Below are 16,312 nucleotides of genomic sequence, written 5' to 3' on the forward strand. Positions count from 1 at the left end.
AATCAGGAGAAATGATATCTCGATGATAGGGGTACCTACGGCTATAAGCCACCCCGCCCGCGAGGGCCTCAGAGGAGACTCTAAACCCGAGAAATCGGACTGACGCGAGTCAGTAGACTCTAATGAAACACATTAGAAGTCCAACCAGACGACCTCGAAAGAATGAGGACACGATCCCTCGAAGGAGGATACGATCCCTCAAAGGAGGCACGATAGACATGAACACCACCTCACCCCAAGACGCTGTTCAGCGAACGAGCGTCAGACCCCAAAATCAGAACAATTGGCAGACAGGACAGAACACAAAGTACACGCCCACAGAAATCAACACAACCTCATGTCATATAAAACACAAGAACGACGAACTACAAAGTTAGTGATGGCGCCTATTTAGAGTTTCAGCCACAACCATGAACTGCATAGCCCGTCGTCAGAAATTGCCACCTGCCAAAAAGAGACCACATCTACGAAAAGTATGATAACACACACACACCGCCACCCCACCCGAATAGGGAACCGGATAGACGTCCTCCTCCTCCTCCCCCTTATGGGCCACATAAGGGAGAACATACAATAAAGCGATTAGTCCAATGAACGTAAGAGGAATCCCCTAAAAACCGAAACAGACGTAACCTTAGTGTATAAAGCGCTCAGCCAACTAAAACGATAAAACGTACCTCAGATGAAGCAGTAACGACAGACATGCCCAGCCAGAGCAACGTACCCAAACGACCACATTGCCCTGCCCCCCAAATCAACAACAAACAGACAAAACAAAGAAAGCAGGCGCACCGGATACGACAAACAAAACCCACCCCATACACTCCTACGCCGACCCTCACGCTCCCACTCGGGACATATCCTGAAATCCCAATAACGATATTAACCCACCCAACCCTCGGAGGCGGAAGGGGACTTACCTGGACGGTAGACGAGAGACCGACAGAACAACTCGGAAAGGGAAGCCACATTGTCATAAGCACCAGCTCGCAAGGAGCCGGGAAGCTGTCGGCAATAACCGACCTGCGGCGTCACTGGGTCACATTCGCGATCGCAGGTGCCATGCCACCATGCAACCTTCGTGTACCAATCCCATGGGCCCGGCTAGATGGCCTGGAAGGCTACACGCACCAACGCCACTATCTCGACCTACCGAGTCACCCTCCACCACACCACTCCTTCCGAAACATCCCAGCCTTCACAAACGACACCGAAAACCCATACGAATTTGAATGCGAAGACGGAGAGGACGTGAAAGATACATATTCGAGAAGGATTGCACGGATAACGAACACGAGATAAATATAGCACTGGGAATATAACTCGGATACCGAGACCGAGATGACCGAGTAATCATACAATGAGACGCAACAACGCGACGCCACAATGCGACGCCACAACGCAACGCCACAAAGCGACACCAACATAGGAAACCAAAATGAACACCAAGCCCGAGATGGCCGAGCGATCAGACAATGAGACGACACAAATACAGACAGACTACCCCAAAATAACTCACCAATAGGCATCCAATCGCCCCAGAGGTGATAAACGCCCGCGCCGACAACGCCTGATCCGCAGCCACAGGAAACAAAGAAGCCGAGCGCCCGCCTCGGCATCTCGGTCACAGACACGACTACAAAGCTAAAAGACCAAAACAAACAACCAGCAGAGGAAGTAAAATGTCAACCACTATGCGGAAGAGACACAAATGACAGACATACGAGATACAAACAATAGCTAGACAACCAACCCATACGAGGCAGGGGAAAAATAGAAACAAAGCTGACAATGGACCTTCCCCTCCCCTCACACGAGAATTGACGGTCGATAAACCAACCGAATAGGCCAGCCGAAAATGCGATGCGAGCGCGAAAACGCCACCGCACGAACACTAAACAGGAGCGATATAGTCCTGGAACCTTACCCTAGTTCGTCAGCACTGCACGTCTACGCGTACACACAGCTTAACGAAATGAACGCCTCCTCTAAGATCTCAGCGTCGAAAGTCACTGAAGGGCCACCAACAGTGACGAACGCCGAGAACCACCGGATGATACAGACCAACGACGAGCAGACACTCCTCCCCGAGAACATGTCCAACACGAACCCTGTTGAAGAAAGAGGTTTTAGGCTTAGTAAGCCCAGTGGCAGTGAAGGACTAAAGAGTGAGTGAACAGACCAGTCCCAAAGGGAAGATCCTATGCTGGCAGGCAGAGGAGAGGACGAAGGATCGTTATCATTACAGGGCAAACCAGCCCAGTATATATACACATTTGATACAGGTCACATGCTGTATCAGTGGTTCATCAGTAAGCACTAAGTCCGAGGTTTTGGGGATATGAGTAAGCTGGTAAGCAGCATGAGTAAGCCAAAACTCGGAGTTTGATGTGGAGAGACATATGAAACGTGATGGAACATCAGGAATAATATGAGACATGATGGAACATCAAAGAGTAATATAAGACGTGATGGGACATCAAGGAATGATATGGAACGTCATGGAACATCAAGGAATGTCGTGGAATATCATGGAATGATCCGGACTAAAGTCACATGACATAATCTAGGCAAAGTCCATCAAAGAATGTATGTAATCTGACATCGCAGAACATAAGTCCATATCCGTACATAACTGATAAGATAAGAACACTGAAAACTCGGAAGTTCAACACTCCCACTTGTTCAAGATGTCGAGTATCTCATCATGCCAACCGAAGACCTGAATTTCTCGATTCCGCTGAAGGGAACATTCTTGGTCAAGGCATCAGCAAGTTGGTCTTCACTTGCGACAAAATAGATGTCCATCTCCCCACGTTCGTAGAACTCTCGAATGTAGTGATACCGGATTTCTATGTGCTTGGTGCGGCGATCCACGGCAGGGTTCACCGCAAGGAAAATGTTGCCTTGGTTGTCAAGACAAAGTGGAGTTGGATGAGACATGTTGTCTCCCAGTTCTTCTCCAAAATGACGCAGCCAAGCCATCTGACGACAGCAGTCGGAGCTGGCCTTATACTCTGCTTCGGTTGAAGACAAAGATACCGTTGGTTGGCGTCTTGACACCCAAGAAACGACACAATTGGCCATGAGGAAAACAAAGCCAGATGTAGAGTGCCTATCATCACGGTCTTCAGCCCAGTCTGAGTCTGAGTAGGCGATCAGACCAGAGTTTGAGCCTCCATCGTAGCAAAGTGCAAGTTCCTTTGTCCCTTGAAGATATCTCAGGACATAGTACGCAAACTTCATATGCTCTTTAGACGGATTTGAAGAAAACTTCGCCAGACGCGTGACCGCGAACGAGATGTCTGGGCGAGTACCAAGCATAGCATACATGATGCTGCCAATGATGCTCTGGTAACGGGTTCGGAAAATTTCAGATGCAGTGTCGGTGTTCTTCTCTAATACTGCTCCAGCGGGAAGAGGTGTCCTTGCAGACTTGCAGTTGGACATTTGGAACCTCTCCAAAACAGACTGAATATAGTCTTCCTGGTCAACGAAGATACGACGTGCAAGACGTTCTCGACGAATGTGTAGACCAAGGAAACGCTGGACAGCTCCCAGATCAGTCATTCGGTATTCCAAAGACAGTCTCTGTTTGATGTTGTCGATGAACAGTTTCGAGTCGCCCATGAGGAGCAAGTCGTCGACATACAAAATGATTAAGCAGGTGTGTCCTTCAGATTCACGAGAGAAGACATAAATTCCGGCATCCAAATACGTCCGTTTAAACCCTAAGTCGAGGAGAGACTTGTGGATCTTAGCGTTCCATTGACGAGACGCTTGCTTCAAGCCATAAATGGCCTTCTTGAGCAGACAGACCCAGTTCTCCTTCCCAGGTACAGCCCATCCTTCGGGCTGTTCCATGTAGATTTCCTCGTCAAGGTCACCGTTAAGGAATGCCGTCTTGACATCCATAGACTCAATCTCCCAATCTTCAAGTGCTGCATGCGCCAATAGATAGTGTACGGATTCAAACCGTGCAACAGGAGAAAAAGTCTCGGTATAGTCTTGACCCCACACTTGGGTAAATCCCTTTGCAACAACACGCGCTTTGTAGCGACCATCGTGTTTAATCGCATAAACCCACCGGCACTTGATAACCTTTCGGTTTTTAGGCCGTGGAACTAGAACCCAAGTCTTGTTGTCCATAAGTGACTTGTATTCAGAACCTTCAGATGCGTGCCATTTAGCCTTGTCTTGAGACTCCATAGCTTCCCTGTGACTCTGGGGAACGCCATGGTTTGCTTCTGCTAGCATCCGCACAAACATGAGAGTTTCAGCCTCAGATTGTTGACGGCCTTGAGCATCGGTACGACGATCAATATTCGCAGGTGGCTCGTCACCATAGGCATTGTCCTTGTTCCTCTTAGGATTTTGTCCAGCACCTTGACGACGTGGACGTTCGTACTGAGGTTGCGGAGGAGGTACAGGATCAGGTTGCGGTTGTGGAATGTCTCCCACTGGCTCTGGATGATCTTCAGGTTCAGGTTCATGTTCCGGGATAGGAACGGGAATAGGTAAATCCTCAGAATCAGAATCCTCCGAGTTCGCATCCTCAGGAGGTTCATCAAACGGCTTATCCAGGGATTTCGGATTATTGCCTAAATCTTTACGTGCAGGAAATGTCTCTTCATCGAAGGTCACATCACGAGACACAACGATACTTCGAGTGGCCGGGTTCCAGAAACGATACCCTTTGGAACCTAACTCATAGCCAACAAAGATCATCTCGACAGCCTTCTTGTCGAGCTTCCCAGCTCTTTGTTCCTTCTGCACATGCACATATGCCTTGCACCCAAATACCCTAAAATACGAAATGTCCGGGACTGTGCTATCCCAGAGGGTAATGGGGCATTGCCAGTTAAGGTGTCGCATTGGTTGCCGATTATAAATGTGAACCGCAGCGTCAACAGCTAATTGCCAGAAACCATGGCTTAGTCCAGCATGATGAAGCATAGACATAGCCTTCTCGACAATGGTCCGATTCCAGCGCTCAGCTCTCCCATTCTGTTGAGGAGAGTATGGCATCGTCTTCTGATGTTCAATGCCAAATTTGCGCAAATGTTCGGTAAATTCTGCAGAGGTATATTCTCCCCCTCGATCCGAGCGTACAGCTTTGATTTTCTCGTCAGTCTGGTTCTCAGCCCATGCCTTGAAGTCATCGAACGCTTGGGTCGAATCATTCTTATGTTTGAGGAAATAGGCGCGGCCAAGACCGGAGTAGTCGTCGAGAAAGCTGATGAAGTAGCGCCATCCACCAATAGCGGTGGTACGCATAGGACCATCTTCGTCGGTATGAACAATTTCAAGAGGTTTTGAAGCTCTCTTGTCCGACGCGGGAAATGGAGCACGATGAGACTTGCCCCATTGACAACCTGCACAAGGAGACTTGTCCTTGTCACCGATAGAATCCACACCCTTGGTGTGCTTGGGTAGTTGACGGATAACTTCTTCAGACGAATGTCCGAAGCGTTGATGCCAAAGGCGAAAATTTGACTTGTCCGCAGACTTAGCCAATTGCGGTTTCATAATTTCCATGTGCAACATATAGAGATTGTTGAAGGGTGTGTGATGCGCCTCCATGATCTTGTTACCACGGATTCGGTCAGAACCATGCAAAATAGGTTGGTCGAAAATGACCATACGGCCTCCACCTTGAACAAGGGTGAAACCTGAACGTTCAATAACTCCAGTTGAAAATAGGCGACTAGACGCGGCAGGGATATATGCGACATTGGTGATAGTCGACACAATATGTTTCCCTTCAACATGCACAACACCTTTGATAGTGCCTTCACCGTAAGCTGCAATCTTACTCTTGCCGGCTGTGCTAAAAATCATGGGCTCCTCGTAAGGAGTGTAATCCCAAAAATCAGCCATGTCATTGGTGATCGTCTTGGATGCACCAGAATCCATAATCCAATCAGTCGTTCTTCCTGACGCGGTGTTAGCCGCAGTATACCAAGAAGCAGTCATAGTATTCGCAGACGACGAGGAGGATTCTACAGTTACAACATTCGAAGAGTCCGACGCAGATGCAGTGTTAGAAGTACCAGAACTAGATTGACCATTTCCTCCGCTCTTTCCCTTTCCTTTGCCCTTGCCCTTGCCCTTGTTGTTCTTCCCCTTTCCGCCACCATCAGGAAAAACGTTCGTGTCTTCAGTGGTCTTGTGGAGAGCCAAAAGTGACATTATGTGTCACTATGTGCCACAAGAGCCTTAAGGTAAGTCGATTTCTTATTTTGTCTTACTTAAGTACACGTTTACTTAAATGAGAACAAAAAAGTACCCTTATTGTTCTGCCCCCTTTCACTATTGCTACTTCGTTCCTTCTAATTAAGCACTCAAACATTGTGTTCTTTTTTCTCTTAATTGCACTTCAATGCGTGGTGTCTTTGGCTTCCTTGGTGCTCTTCAGCATCATGCACAATAAACTGCCGTCCATTCATACTATTGATAATACACGACTGGAAACGCATAGCAATGAAGCAGCTCTGCCGCCCGACAACCGTAGACCGACAACCGTAGACGATGTTAATATGTGTGACGTGACTTCAGAGACAATGGCGAAGGAGAGCAGGAGACAGAGCGAGATGGAGAGCGAGAGACGGCACACTATCGTACATCGAACATGCGCAACACACGATTCTTCCCCAGAGTTCAGCGACTCAGCAACGTCATGGCCGGTATGGGTATCTAGATGGGGCAGACCATAACTGAGCTCAGACCACCGGTTACAATCAAGTCCTTGCTCAACTTACCTTGAAGCATAGACCATGACAACGTAGCCAGGAGTCCTCTATCAGACTGTCCCTGTTTGGTCCTCACGAGCCGCGCCTTGTCATGATGAAATTTGACACTAGATTATGGATCATCCTCTGTGATGAGATGACGGACATGCGTACCTTCACGTTCCTTAGCATCCCCGGCTCTGTCCTCCCTCTCGTCTACCTCGTCGTGCTCGATCTCATCTTCCCCACTTCCGTCCTTCTCGCTGACGTCCTCTGCAGCCACGTCATCATCTGCCTGGGAATTGTGGCTGCTGCGCACAGAAGGGCCCTCTCTACTGATGACGTTGTCGTCGCCCTCCTGACCGCCTTTCTCAGGGCTCGACGAACTGGATGGCTTGGTTGCCGAGGCAGTAGGAGCCTTCCTTGCGCTCGAAGGCTTTCCAGCAGGCGAGCCATGCGGCGTTGCATTGCTCCCTCCCAAAACCACGATATCTTGCTCCTCAAGGGCCGCGTCGAGGAAACCGGTATGCACGCCCACCTCGTCCACATCGTCCGTGTCTTCGAGCCGCGATCTGAGATAGTCAGTGCATTGAGGGATTGATTGCAAAGCAACTGCACACAGCTTACATGATGGACTTCCACACGATACGCTTCATATTCATGTAGGACGGATTGTACTGAGCCTCCATGAACTCCAAGATTGCCATGATGCCGTCCCATCTGTAAGAAGATAAGCCTCGATGTTCTGACATATGTGATGAACGTACTTGGCAGCATACTGCTTGTTCGTGAAGAAGTTCTTTGCACCTGGCTTGGCAAACTCCATGAGGGCGGACTCGATCTGTGCGTCACGAATCCGTGAGACCCCATTGTGGATTGAGCTCTGATAGCCATGCGAATGACGGTCTGGACTCACAGCGTTGCACACCACAGCGATCAGGTTGTTCGGCACCTCGCTGAACTCTTCCGTGGCCGCATGCAGGTTCGCGTCCGCTCGAGCTCCAAGGCCCCAGTGCTGGTAAATCAGCTCTGAAATAGCCGGGTGGAGGAACACCTCCCCGCGCTTAAAGTCGCTCTTCTGTCACCCAGATCATTAAGGTGTACTCTGCAATGAACTCGCACTCTCACCTCGGCATCAAAATGCTTGCGCGCATCTAAGGCAATCGTCATGCCACCGAAGACAAAGTTAGGGATGTTACGCAAGCCACCAACGACGGTCGTCGGGTGAGTGGTGATCAACCATGTCGCCAGGTTCCTCTTCTGCTGAGAAGACAGGCTGTCGAGCTCGTACATCTGAGAGGTAACAGTTTTGGCCTTCCTCTTCAGCTCGTTTCGGAACTGCGCTGCGGCCGCCCAGACCTAATGGAAGTCAGGCACTCGCGACTCTTCATGACAGACAGAAACAAACGCTCACCACTGTGTAGACATTCTTGCGCAGCTTGTCAGTCTCCTTAGTGTCCTTGTTCCCCTTGTTCCCCTTCAGCACTTGGAAGGCGGTCCTTATGGACTTGTCAAGCCCCCCTGCCCTGCCCAGTTCATAGGCGTCCTGCAGACTGCTCTTGATGAGGTCGTCCCTCTCAGGAAGACGGCCGCTGCTGACTGATGGCTCAGACGTCCAAGCGTTCTTGAGAGCAATGCGCAGACGGAGGCAGTTCTGCGCCGCAGAGACGAGGGCCTTGATGTCCCTGGGGAGCTGTGTCACCTTGGCGCGTGTCTGGCGCCTACGCCTCTTCGCCCGTTGCTTCCCAGTGCTCTTCGACTCCGCCACGGTCTACACAGTCAGTGGGGACAGCGTTCGAAAGGATAAACCACGTACCTCTACTCCGTCATCAACAAACTCGTCACCATCCTTGTCCTCGTCCCCGTCCTCGTCCTCGTCCTCGTCCTTGTCCTCGTCCTTGTCCTCGTCCTCGTCCTCGTCATCTTCCTCTCCCTCTTCCTCGTCCTCATCGTCGCCGTTGCTTCCATCATCGTCTTCACCGCTTTCCGTACCGTCAGAGTCTTCGGTGTCGCGCTTCTTGTTGCTGCTGCCGCTAGGACGCATGTCCTTCTTGGCCGTGGTCACCGAAGCTTTCACCTTCCCAGCATCCTTGTCTTGAGCCTTCTTGGAGACTGGAGACGTGCTCGTGGTAGGTCGAGGCTACACAGAGGGCAATGTGAGAATGGGCTGCAACAAACGGTGTATGACAGTACCCATGGAGGTATCAACACATAGGGCTCTAACCGTACCTTGGGAGGTGAAGATGTTGTCCGAGTCGACACAGTGGACACCGGTTTCTTGGTCGCGTCCGCCGAACTTGAAGAAGCGGGCTGCGAATTCTTCTTTGTTTTCTGAGCAGGCTGCGCACCTGTGTCGTCGCTATGTTCCTCAGTCAACTGAACAGCCTTGGTCTTGACCTGCCCTTTGCCCTTCGGCGCAGTGTCGTGCCCTACACCGTTGTAAGGATCACAATATGCCATTGGCATTTACGGATACATAAGGCTATCCCCTCACCGAGCATCTGGACAAAAGCGGCTTCGTCCTGATCCAAGTTCTGCTTTCGCCCTTTGAAGGCGGGCTTGGGCTTGGGCTTGGGCTTGGGTTGAGCTACAGAACGCACTCAGTGTCAGTTCCTGAACGCGTATGTAGCACGCACGCTGGGACGGCTCTACAGCCGACGTAGTGCTCTTCTTTCCTCTGCTCCTCTCCTTAGATAGGACAGTCGTGTCCTCCTCCTCTTCAACGACCTCCACGTCCATCGGCTCCTGGACATCGTCACGGCCACTCCCCTCGTCAGATCGGCCTTCATTGTTCTTCGTACCTTCAAGCACGTCGTCGTCTTCAGCTTTTTTAGCCTTCTTCTTCTTCTTGGGCTTGGGGGGCTCTTCGCTGGTGTCACGCTGCTCAGCGTCCATGGCCTCTAACTTCCTCTTACGGATCTCTATCATGCAACATTATCAGAGTCCTCGATTGCAACAAATACACGACTTACTTTCCACGCGCTGTTCTTTGGCCAGCGAGGCTTTTGTCGTTGCCTTCCTCTTGCGCTTCAACTCGGCCATCTTGGTCAGCTCAGCGATTCTCTTGTGTAAGGCAGCGTCAGAGAGGTCCTCATCGGGAACATCACTGTCGGAGGGAGCTCCCCTGTCCTCCGCAGCATTCGCACGGTTCATCTGCGTGGCGCCTGTGTTCGCGCGAGCGCTGTTACTGGTGCCAGGGGCCTCCTGGCGAGCGGCTGAGCGGGTGCGTGAGGCCATTTTCAACAGCAACAACGCAGGGCAGATGGGTGTACAAGACTGAGAGTGTGCCAAGCGTACGCTAGGAGGGCGGAGATGTGTTGAACCCGAAGGCCGCCGAGCTTATCGAAGTTCCGCGGCCTCCCTCTTCGCAGTGATAGAAGCAACTTGGGACACGCGCAGCTTAATCAGCAAAGTCCCATCGAGGCCGTTGAGCAAGTCCAAGCCATTATCAGCTTGTGACGACTGCTGCGAACATCATGAATGGACCAGTAGGGTTACAGAAGAACAATTGTAGGGAAAATAGGTCGGAGAGTACGTCAAATAAAATTACGGTTACTAGACCATCCGTTGCGCCCATTGTGCCATTTGGCCATTTCCCGGTCAGTATGGAGTACAATAGAGGCTCTACGACCCTTGAAGTGTAGGTTGAAGTGAGTCAGATCACAAGAAGGGAATACAACAAAGTCGCCGTTACGCAAAGGAATGGTCAAACCAGGTTCATAGAGGACTAGTTCTCCGCCTTCAAAATCACCGATCGCGAGGACTAAGCACATGCTGTCATCCTTGCTATCCCTGTGAGCCGCAGTTGAGACATTGAGGTTGATGACCAAGCCCAGAAACGGCGCAGAGACTGCCTGGTTGTTGCCAGGCAGTATAGACGCGTATGCGTCTAGTCGCTCGTATACATCCGGGATCATCGCCTTGAACTAATAAGGGCATCAAATTCTCTGTGGGAGATACAAACGAGGCAATTCATTCACCTTCATATCCAGCCACTCGAACACTGGACCTAGGATTTTCTTCACGGACTGGTAGATTGAGACGTTCGTCGAGTTCGCCATGTCCTTGGAGGGGTACGGTATCATTTGATGGTAGTTTGTCTTCAAACCACCAGTCCTCTTCAAGTTCATAGGAGGTACGTCAGTCGGAGCGTCGTGTCCCTACAGACGTATGTGAACTGTCATTGAGGAAGATCCAAGATTTATAGAGCACTTACAGTCGTGCAATGACGGTTGTACCAGGAGAAATGAAGTGCCTGGAAGACATGGTCACCGCGCTCCTGAGCGGTATCAATTACCTTCAGAGCGTCGGGCTCAAAACAATCGGCCAAGCGATCGATGAGACGATCTCGCATGCTTTGCTCCATAGACTTGCATATGCTGGCAACAATGTCCCCGTGGCAAGAGTGTACGGTGAGTACGTCGCTATTGGAACAATCGTCAGCCTCCCCGAACTCCTGAGTATTGTGTCTCCTACTCGTAGAGGCCAGGGTTGATGCGTATGTATCCAGGCCCTACGCGTACGCCATTGACATACGCTTCCCGTAACTACAGAATCAGGGCTGTTAGAACGACCCCTGCGGTACATAGGATGCAACTTACCAGCCTCCTTAACCCGTCGACAGTTGACGGTTCTACTGCGTCCTTAGCGAATTCTCTTTGAATTTCCGTCCATCTCGAGTTCTTCTGTCTGTCCGACGACGCTACACACTGTCGATTGGTGGCTTGCTGAGGGTCAAACAGTGAAGTGACGCATGTGACCTGCGTCGTCAGGAGAGGCACTGTCAACTTGAACGCTGGCTGCTCTAGTGACTGAAAAGCGGCCCAGGCAAGGGAAGAGCGAGGAAGAGCTCGGAATGAACTGCATTCTCTTATGTCAGCATTGAGTATCTGAGTCATGCACCGAAACATACTTTGAGGGCAGAGCGTCGAAGAGACGATCAGATGTGCTCAGATCGCTGCACAGGGTCTCTGCAGAGATCGCCAGCTCTGAGAGCAAATTCGTCGAGAAAAATTCACCGAGTTTGACGGGGCATTGTTGGCTGAGAAACGCCAGCGTTGGTATGATGGTGCTCTGGACAAGTCGTCCTGCAGAGCTCTCTGTGATTGGCAATGTTCAGTACTATATGGAACAACAAAAGTCTGTACACTCACCGCTATTCGGGTTACGAAGTATATTTGCGAGATCGTACGCTATATTGCCGTCTGCCTCAATGAATGGCGTTCGTAGATCAGTGTAGGCCAGCCAGAGCAGCATGTAGAATGATCCTTGAAGTCGTCAGCACATCATCAGTCTCTCGTCACGGTCGCCGCTACTAGAATCTCACCTCCTGCGGCAAGCGATATGAGCTTGCTACCACCGGCGTACCAGTACTGCAGAGTTCGCACAGATGGTGAGTTGGCATCTTGGCTCAGGTGTTCTCTGTGTAGGGCAGCGAGGTTGACGGATTCTTTCCAGTTAGACAGACTAGATATCAGGATATGTCAATAAATAGGTACAGTGAACCGTGAGTATACCCTCACCTTGCACACTTGAAGCTGAGTGTCATGAGCGCAACGATAAAGTGGAGGTGGAAGACTGCAGTCGAGTTTGCCGTACGGATGCACCTCTGGGCAATCTCAGACAGGGTCTCGCTCCCTCCGCCGTATGATGCTTGATGCGCTGATAGCAGAACACCCCCACATCGGCTGATATCGTGCTGCAAGTCGTACGCTGTGAGCGTTTGCAAGAAAATGTTGATCGTGGTGCTCCTAGCCTCATGTGGCTGTGATGCCAATTCCCAAGCAGCAGCCGGCTGATTCTGAGGTGCAACGTACTGTGTTCCATTTCGGGGACAGGGCGCCGGAAGGGGGTAACGAGCTGGTGCAGGCTGAGCAGCCTGCTTCACTCGAGCAGGTCTTGACGCAGGGTCATATTGCGTCTGAGCCAGCTTCCGCCGAGCCTCGGAACGCTTCTGAGTGCTCTTTCCGCTCGGCTGGACTTGTGAGATGCCAGGAACTATGAAGAGCGGGAAACTGATATCAGAACGTTTGAGACTGATGCTTCAGCAGAAAACACTCACCTTGTGATGTCAAATACAGTGGTCCAGGAGGCGTAGCCTCGGAACGCTTCCGAGTGCTCTTTCGGCTCGGCTGGACTTGTGAGCTGTCAGGAACTATGAAGGGCGGGAACCAGGTATCAGAACGTTTTAGACTGATGCTTCAGCAGAAGACACTCACCTTGCGATGTCGAAGACAGTGGTCCAGAAGGTGTGACGGTCTCTGTTTCTGTGAGTTCTACAAAGACATATAGAGGTTCAAGTGTATTCGGAGCATTGAAAGCAATAAACTCTACCACGTTGCAGTCGCATTAATAGTGACTGCATATTGGGACTCAAAGTCGACGTCGGAACGGACGCCAGGATCCCGGTTAGTTCCATAATCTCGGCAATATTCAACTGCATTCCTGTCTGTTCATGGTGCTAGTCAGATATGTCATTATCAGTGCCATGGTAGGCAGGCCTACCTTCCTGGTTGAGTAAATATTGAAGAGTGTGGAAGTTGGGATTTGAATGCCCCAGATGAACGCAGGCCTTGAAGCGAAAGGCCTGAGCTGCGCGGGACGATCGGACCGCAGCGCGGCCCGCCGGGAGGGGGTGGCGTGGTTTTTTCCCCGATGCGCAACGCGTTGCGCATCGGGGAAAAAACCACGCCACCCCCTCCCGGCGGGCCGCGCTGCGGTCCGGCACGGCACCTGCGCTAGGAGGGTAGGGAGGGTGGAAAGCGCACGGCGTTTTGCCTTCTCCAAGGTCTGCATATGCTTAAAACGCGTAATAGCTTCATCAAAGATTGTATATAGCCTGCGTGGCGGGTAGAATGTACAAATGACGATACCTAAACAATACCCTACACGAGCGAAGGCACTACGAACGACTGCAAGATAGGACGACTGCGAGATACGACAATACCGAGGGTACGAGAGCACAAGATAGCGTAGTCAGAGCGAGATGCATACAGTGAGCGCAACAAGAAAGGGCGATGTCCACGATGCACGTACGAAAAATGATATGAAAGCGATATGTACAGAAGCGACATGTGAATAGTGGTACAAGTACAACCCTGCTGGCAAACGGTGGCGAAACGCCAACAGGCATTCACCAACAACTTACTCTTCGCCCGCTTCGCCCGCTTTGCCCGCTTTGCCCGCTTCGCCCGTCCGAGCACGTTTGGCAGCCCTCTGATTCGCCACCCACGCATTGAAGTAGTTGCGCGCATTGACGGCATTGGGGAGGGTTTCGCGACCAGTAATGGGCAGCGGCCCTTGTGGGGTCTTCCCCCGCGGCGCCTCCAGCTCATGCTTGGACGCGAGGTCATAGACAAAGGTCCTGAGGCGGCCTTGGGCTGTCTCAGGAGCCCCAAATTTGCCCACTTTACGCATTTTACCCATCGCGTCGTCCAGCGAAGGCCGTCCCGGTGGCTTCTCTCCCTGTTCAGCTTGTTCTATTCGTGTTGCAAAGTGTATGAGATCGTCCAGGCTGATTTGGTACTTCGACATGAATTGATCCTGATCTGCAGCACTGGCCTTTTGGATGGCGCGGACGCACCCGTTAAAGACACGTTCCGTGGTGTTCTGCATTCGCACATCCCAACGTTTACTGAAGGTATTGTAAGCGTCGAGTTTGACGTGCTCCGGCCCTGGCTTGGAGGCGAAGACCGGCTGGTACGTTGTGTATCAGTGGAGTGCGGTGCATAGAACCACGAGCACGTACAATCGCAATCTTTTTCATCTCCCAGTCGGCCGTAGTCACTCCACCGAGCGCTCCCAATTCTTCCACCAACAGCCTATCCTCAGGCATATTGAGATCGGCGCACAGAAGCCAAGAACGGTGACGGTGCATGAAGATGTGATTGTTGATTGTGTACGTGGGAGTGAGCCAATTCTCGCCTGGTGCACCCAGGTCGTCGCCGCGGACAATCGTAATCGCAGGGTCCCGCCTGATGTACAGCTTGTTGTAGACGTCGATCCAAGATTGTGCCCAATCCTTTTCGTCCAGCCGCACCTCGTCTGAACGAAGGTTCCTGAGGTAATCCTTGTACTTTGGAGAACCGTACACCTTCTCCTCCTCGATCTTCACAAAGACGATCAGGGGATATTGGCCGTCAGGGTGGTCGGCGTTCATGTACTCCATCATCTAGAAGGGCCATGAGTGTTGTCACTTTGAACAGGTATGAACGTCACGGTATACTTACGCTGAACGTCATGGAGGTCGCATCCTCGCTTTTGCCAATCTCGCCCAAAGCAACGAGAAGCTTGGGTATGTCCAATGAAGGAAAGGAGACACAGATGGCGTTGTCGGGGATGTGATTGAGAGGCTGCTGCGGAGGCGCGACAGGTTGGGACGATTTGGCTTTAGCTCGGGAACGCTGCGGCGAGGACGGAACAACAGCGGACGATTTGGATCCCGAGGCACCAGAGCTTCCGGCGTGGTCGGCCGCGGCGTGAGAGTCGTCAGGCTCAGTGTCGGTGGCACGACCGTCGGGCTGCGCATCCTGGCGCTTTCTCTTGCCCTTGGCCGACTCGGAGGATTTCTTGCCTTTCTTCGACTCCCCTGTCGCCTTTGCCGCCTTATCTGCCGCCTTCGCCTCCTCCCTGGCCAGCGCTGTGGCTTCTCTCTTCTTCTTCTTCTCGTCCTCCTTCCGGGAGACCGACATTGCGAATGTCGTTCCCCAACGAGGGTCGTCAGAATCAGGTGTCGGCCCCTTTAAGGAGTAAGCATTGTTCACCATGACCATAGGCTCAAATTGCGCCATCGTCACGACCCCTGCCTGTGTTGTCTCACAGGCAATCTCATCCGCTGCTTGGACATAGACCTGGTGAATTTCGCTCGCAGAAGACATGTGAATAGTGTGTTTTTCGGGGTCGTACGTGAAACTATCGTTTCATTATGTTAGCATCCGTGCCCTGGCTGACGTGCCATACTCACCTGAAAAGCTTGTATGGGTACGGATCGGATTGAATGTGGAGATAGAGAGCGATCCAATCGTTTAAACTAGCTTCAACGGTCTACGCAATACTTAGCGACCGGCAATACCCGTAGTCTTGCACACTTACCTTGTCAACCCCACAGATGTTAGGCCAGCGAGGATCGTTGAGGAGGTGCCCAAAGATATGCTGCTTGAGATTGATCTCAACAGCTATGTCCGGGAGTTCGAGCTCGCTGGAAGCAGGGCTCGAAACGTTTGGACTGTGCGTGCCGCCGGACTCAGAGCTCGGGGGGTCTGAATAATTAACTGTGTAGACATCGTCAGTGGTACGTGGGCGATGGGCGGGATCTATGGGGACTTACCGGGCGAAGGGTCGCGATGGTCGGTGACAACAATTGCACCGTCGAGGGTTGAGGAAGTATCTTCCCGAGCGAGCTGGCGATGCAGGTGAGTGCAAGAGTCGGGATCCTTGGAGGAACACAGATCGATGGGGATGTGCACGTAAGACATGGGGGGTGAGGGACGGAGCGACCGCGGGACAGCTTCTGGAGAGTGACTCGAGCGAAGACCAGGGTCCTGACACGCGCTATATACTTAATGCAGCCTGGGAGTTGCCTG

General features: G+C 51.6%; 1 protein-coding gene across 1 annotated transcript; it reads right to left on the bottom strand.

Annotated features, from left to right (window-relative positions):
- Positions 1–6,864: 6,864 nt before the first annotated feature.
- On the bottom strand, positions 6,865–16,204 carry C8Q71DRAFT_893996 (uncharacterized protein; the record flags this gene model as incomplete). Its single annotated transcript, XM_047928714.1, has 28 exons — positions 6,865–7,303; positions 7,359–7,451; positions 7,499–7,572; positions 7,648–7,809; positions 7,860–8,090; positions 8,146–8,502; positions 8,548–8,871; positions 8,925–9,160; positions 9,226–9,318; positions 9,368–9,652; positions 9,704–9,946; positions 10,483–10,657; positions 10,712–10,891; positions 10,948–11,155; positions 11,208–11,278; positions 11,333–11,591; positions 11,644–11,830; positions 11,885–11,998; positions 12,058–12,197; positions 12,254–12,728; positions 12,793–12,875; positions 12,950–12,991; positions 13,879–14,426; positions 14,479–14,901; positions 14,960–15,641; positions 15,694–15,773; positions 15,822–16,000; positions 16,057–16,204. The coding sequence occupies 28 exons, from the start codon at positions 16,202–16,204 to the stop codon at positions 6,865–6,867; spliced, it is 6,531 nt and encodes a 2,176-aa protein (XP_047780819.1).
- Between the last annotated feature and the right edge of the window lie 108 nt (positions 16,205–16,312).

Source organism: Rhodofomes roseus, assembly GCF_022264815.1.
Source record: "Rhodofomes roseus strain CIRM-BRFM 1785 chromosome Unknown C8Q71scaffold_6, whole genome shotgun sequence".
In the NCBI taxonomy this organism is placed as follows: Eukaryota; Fungi; Basidiomycota; class Agaricomycetes; order Polyporales; family Fomitopsidaceae; genus Rhodofomes; species Rhodofomes roseus.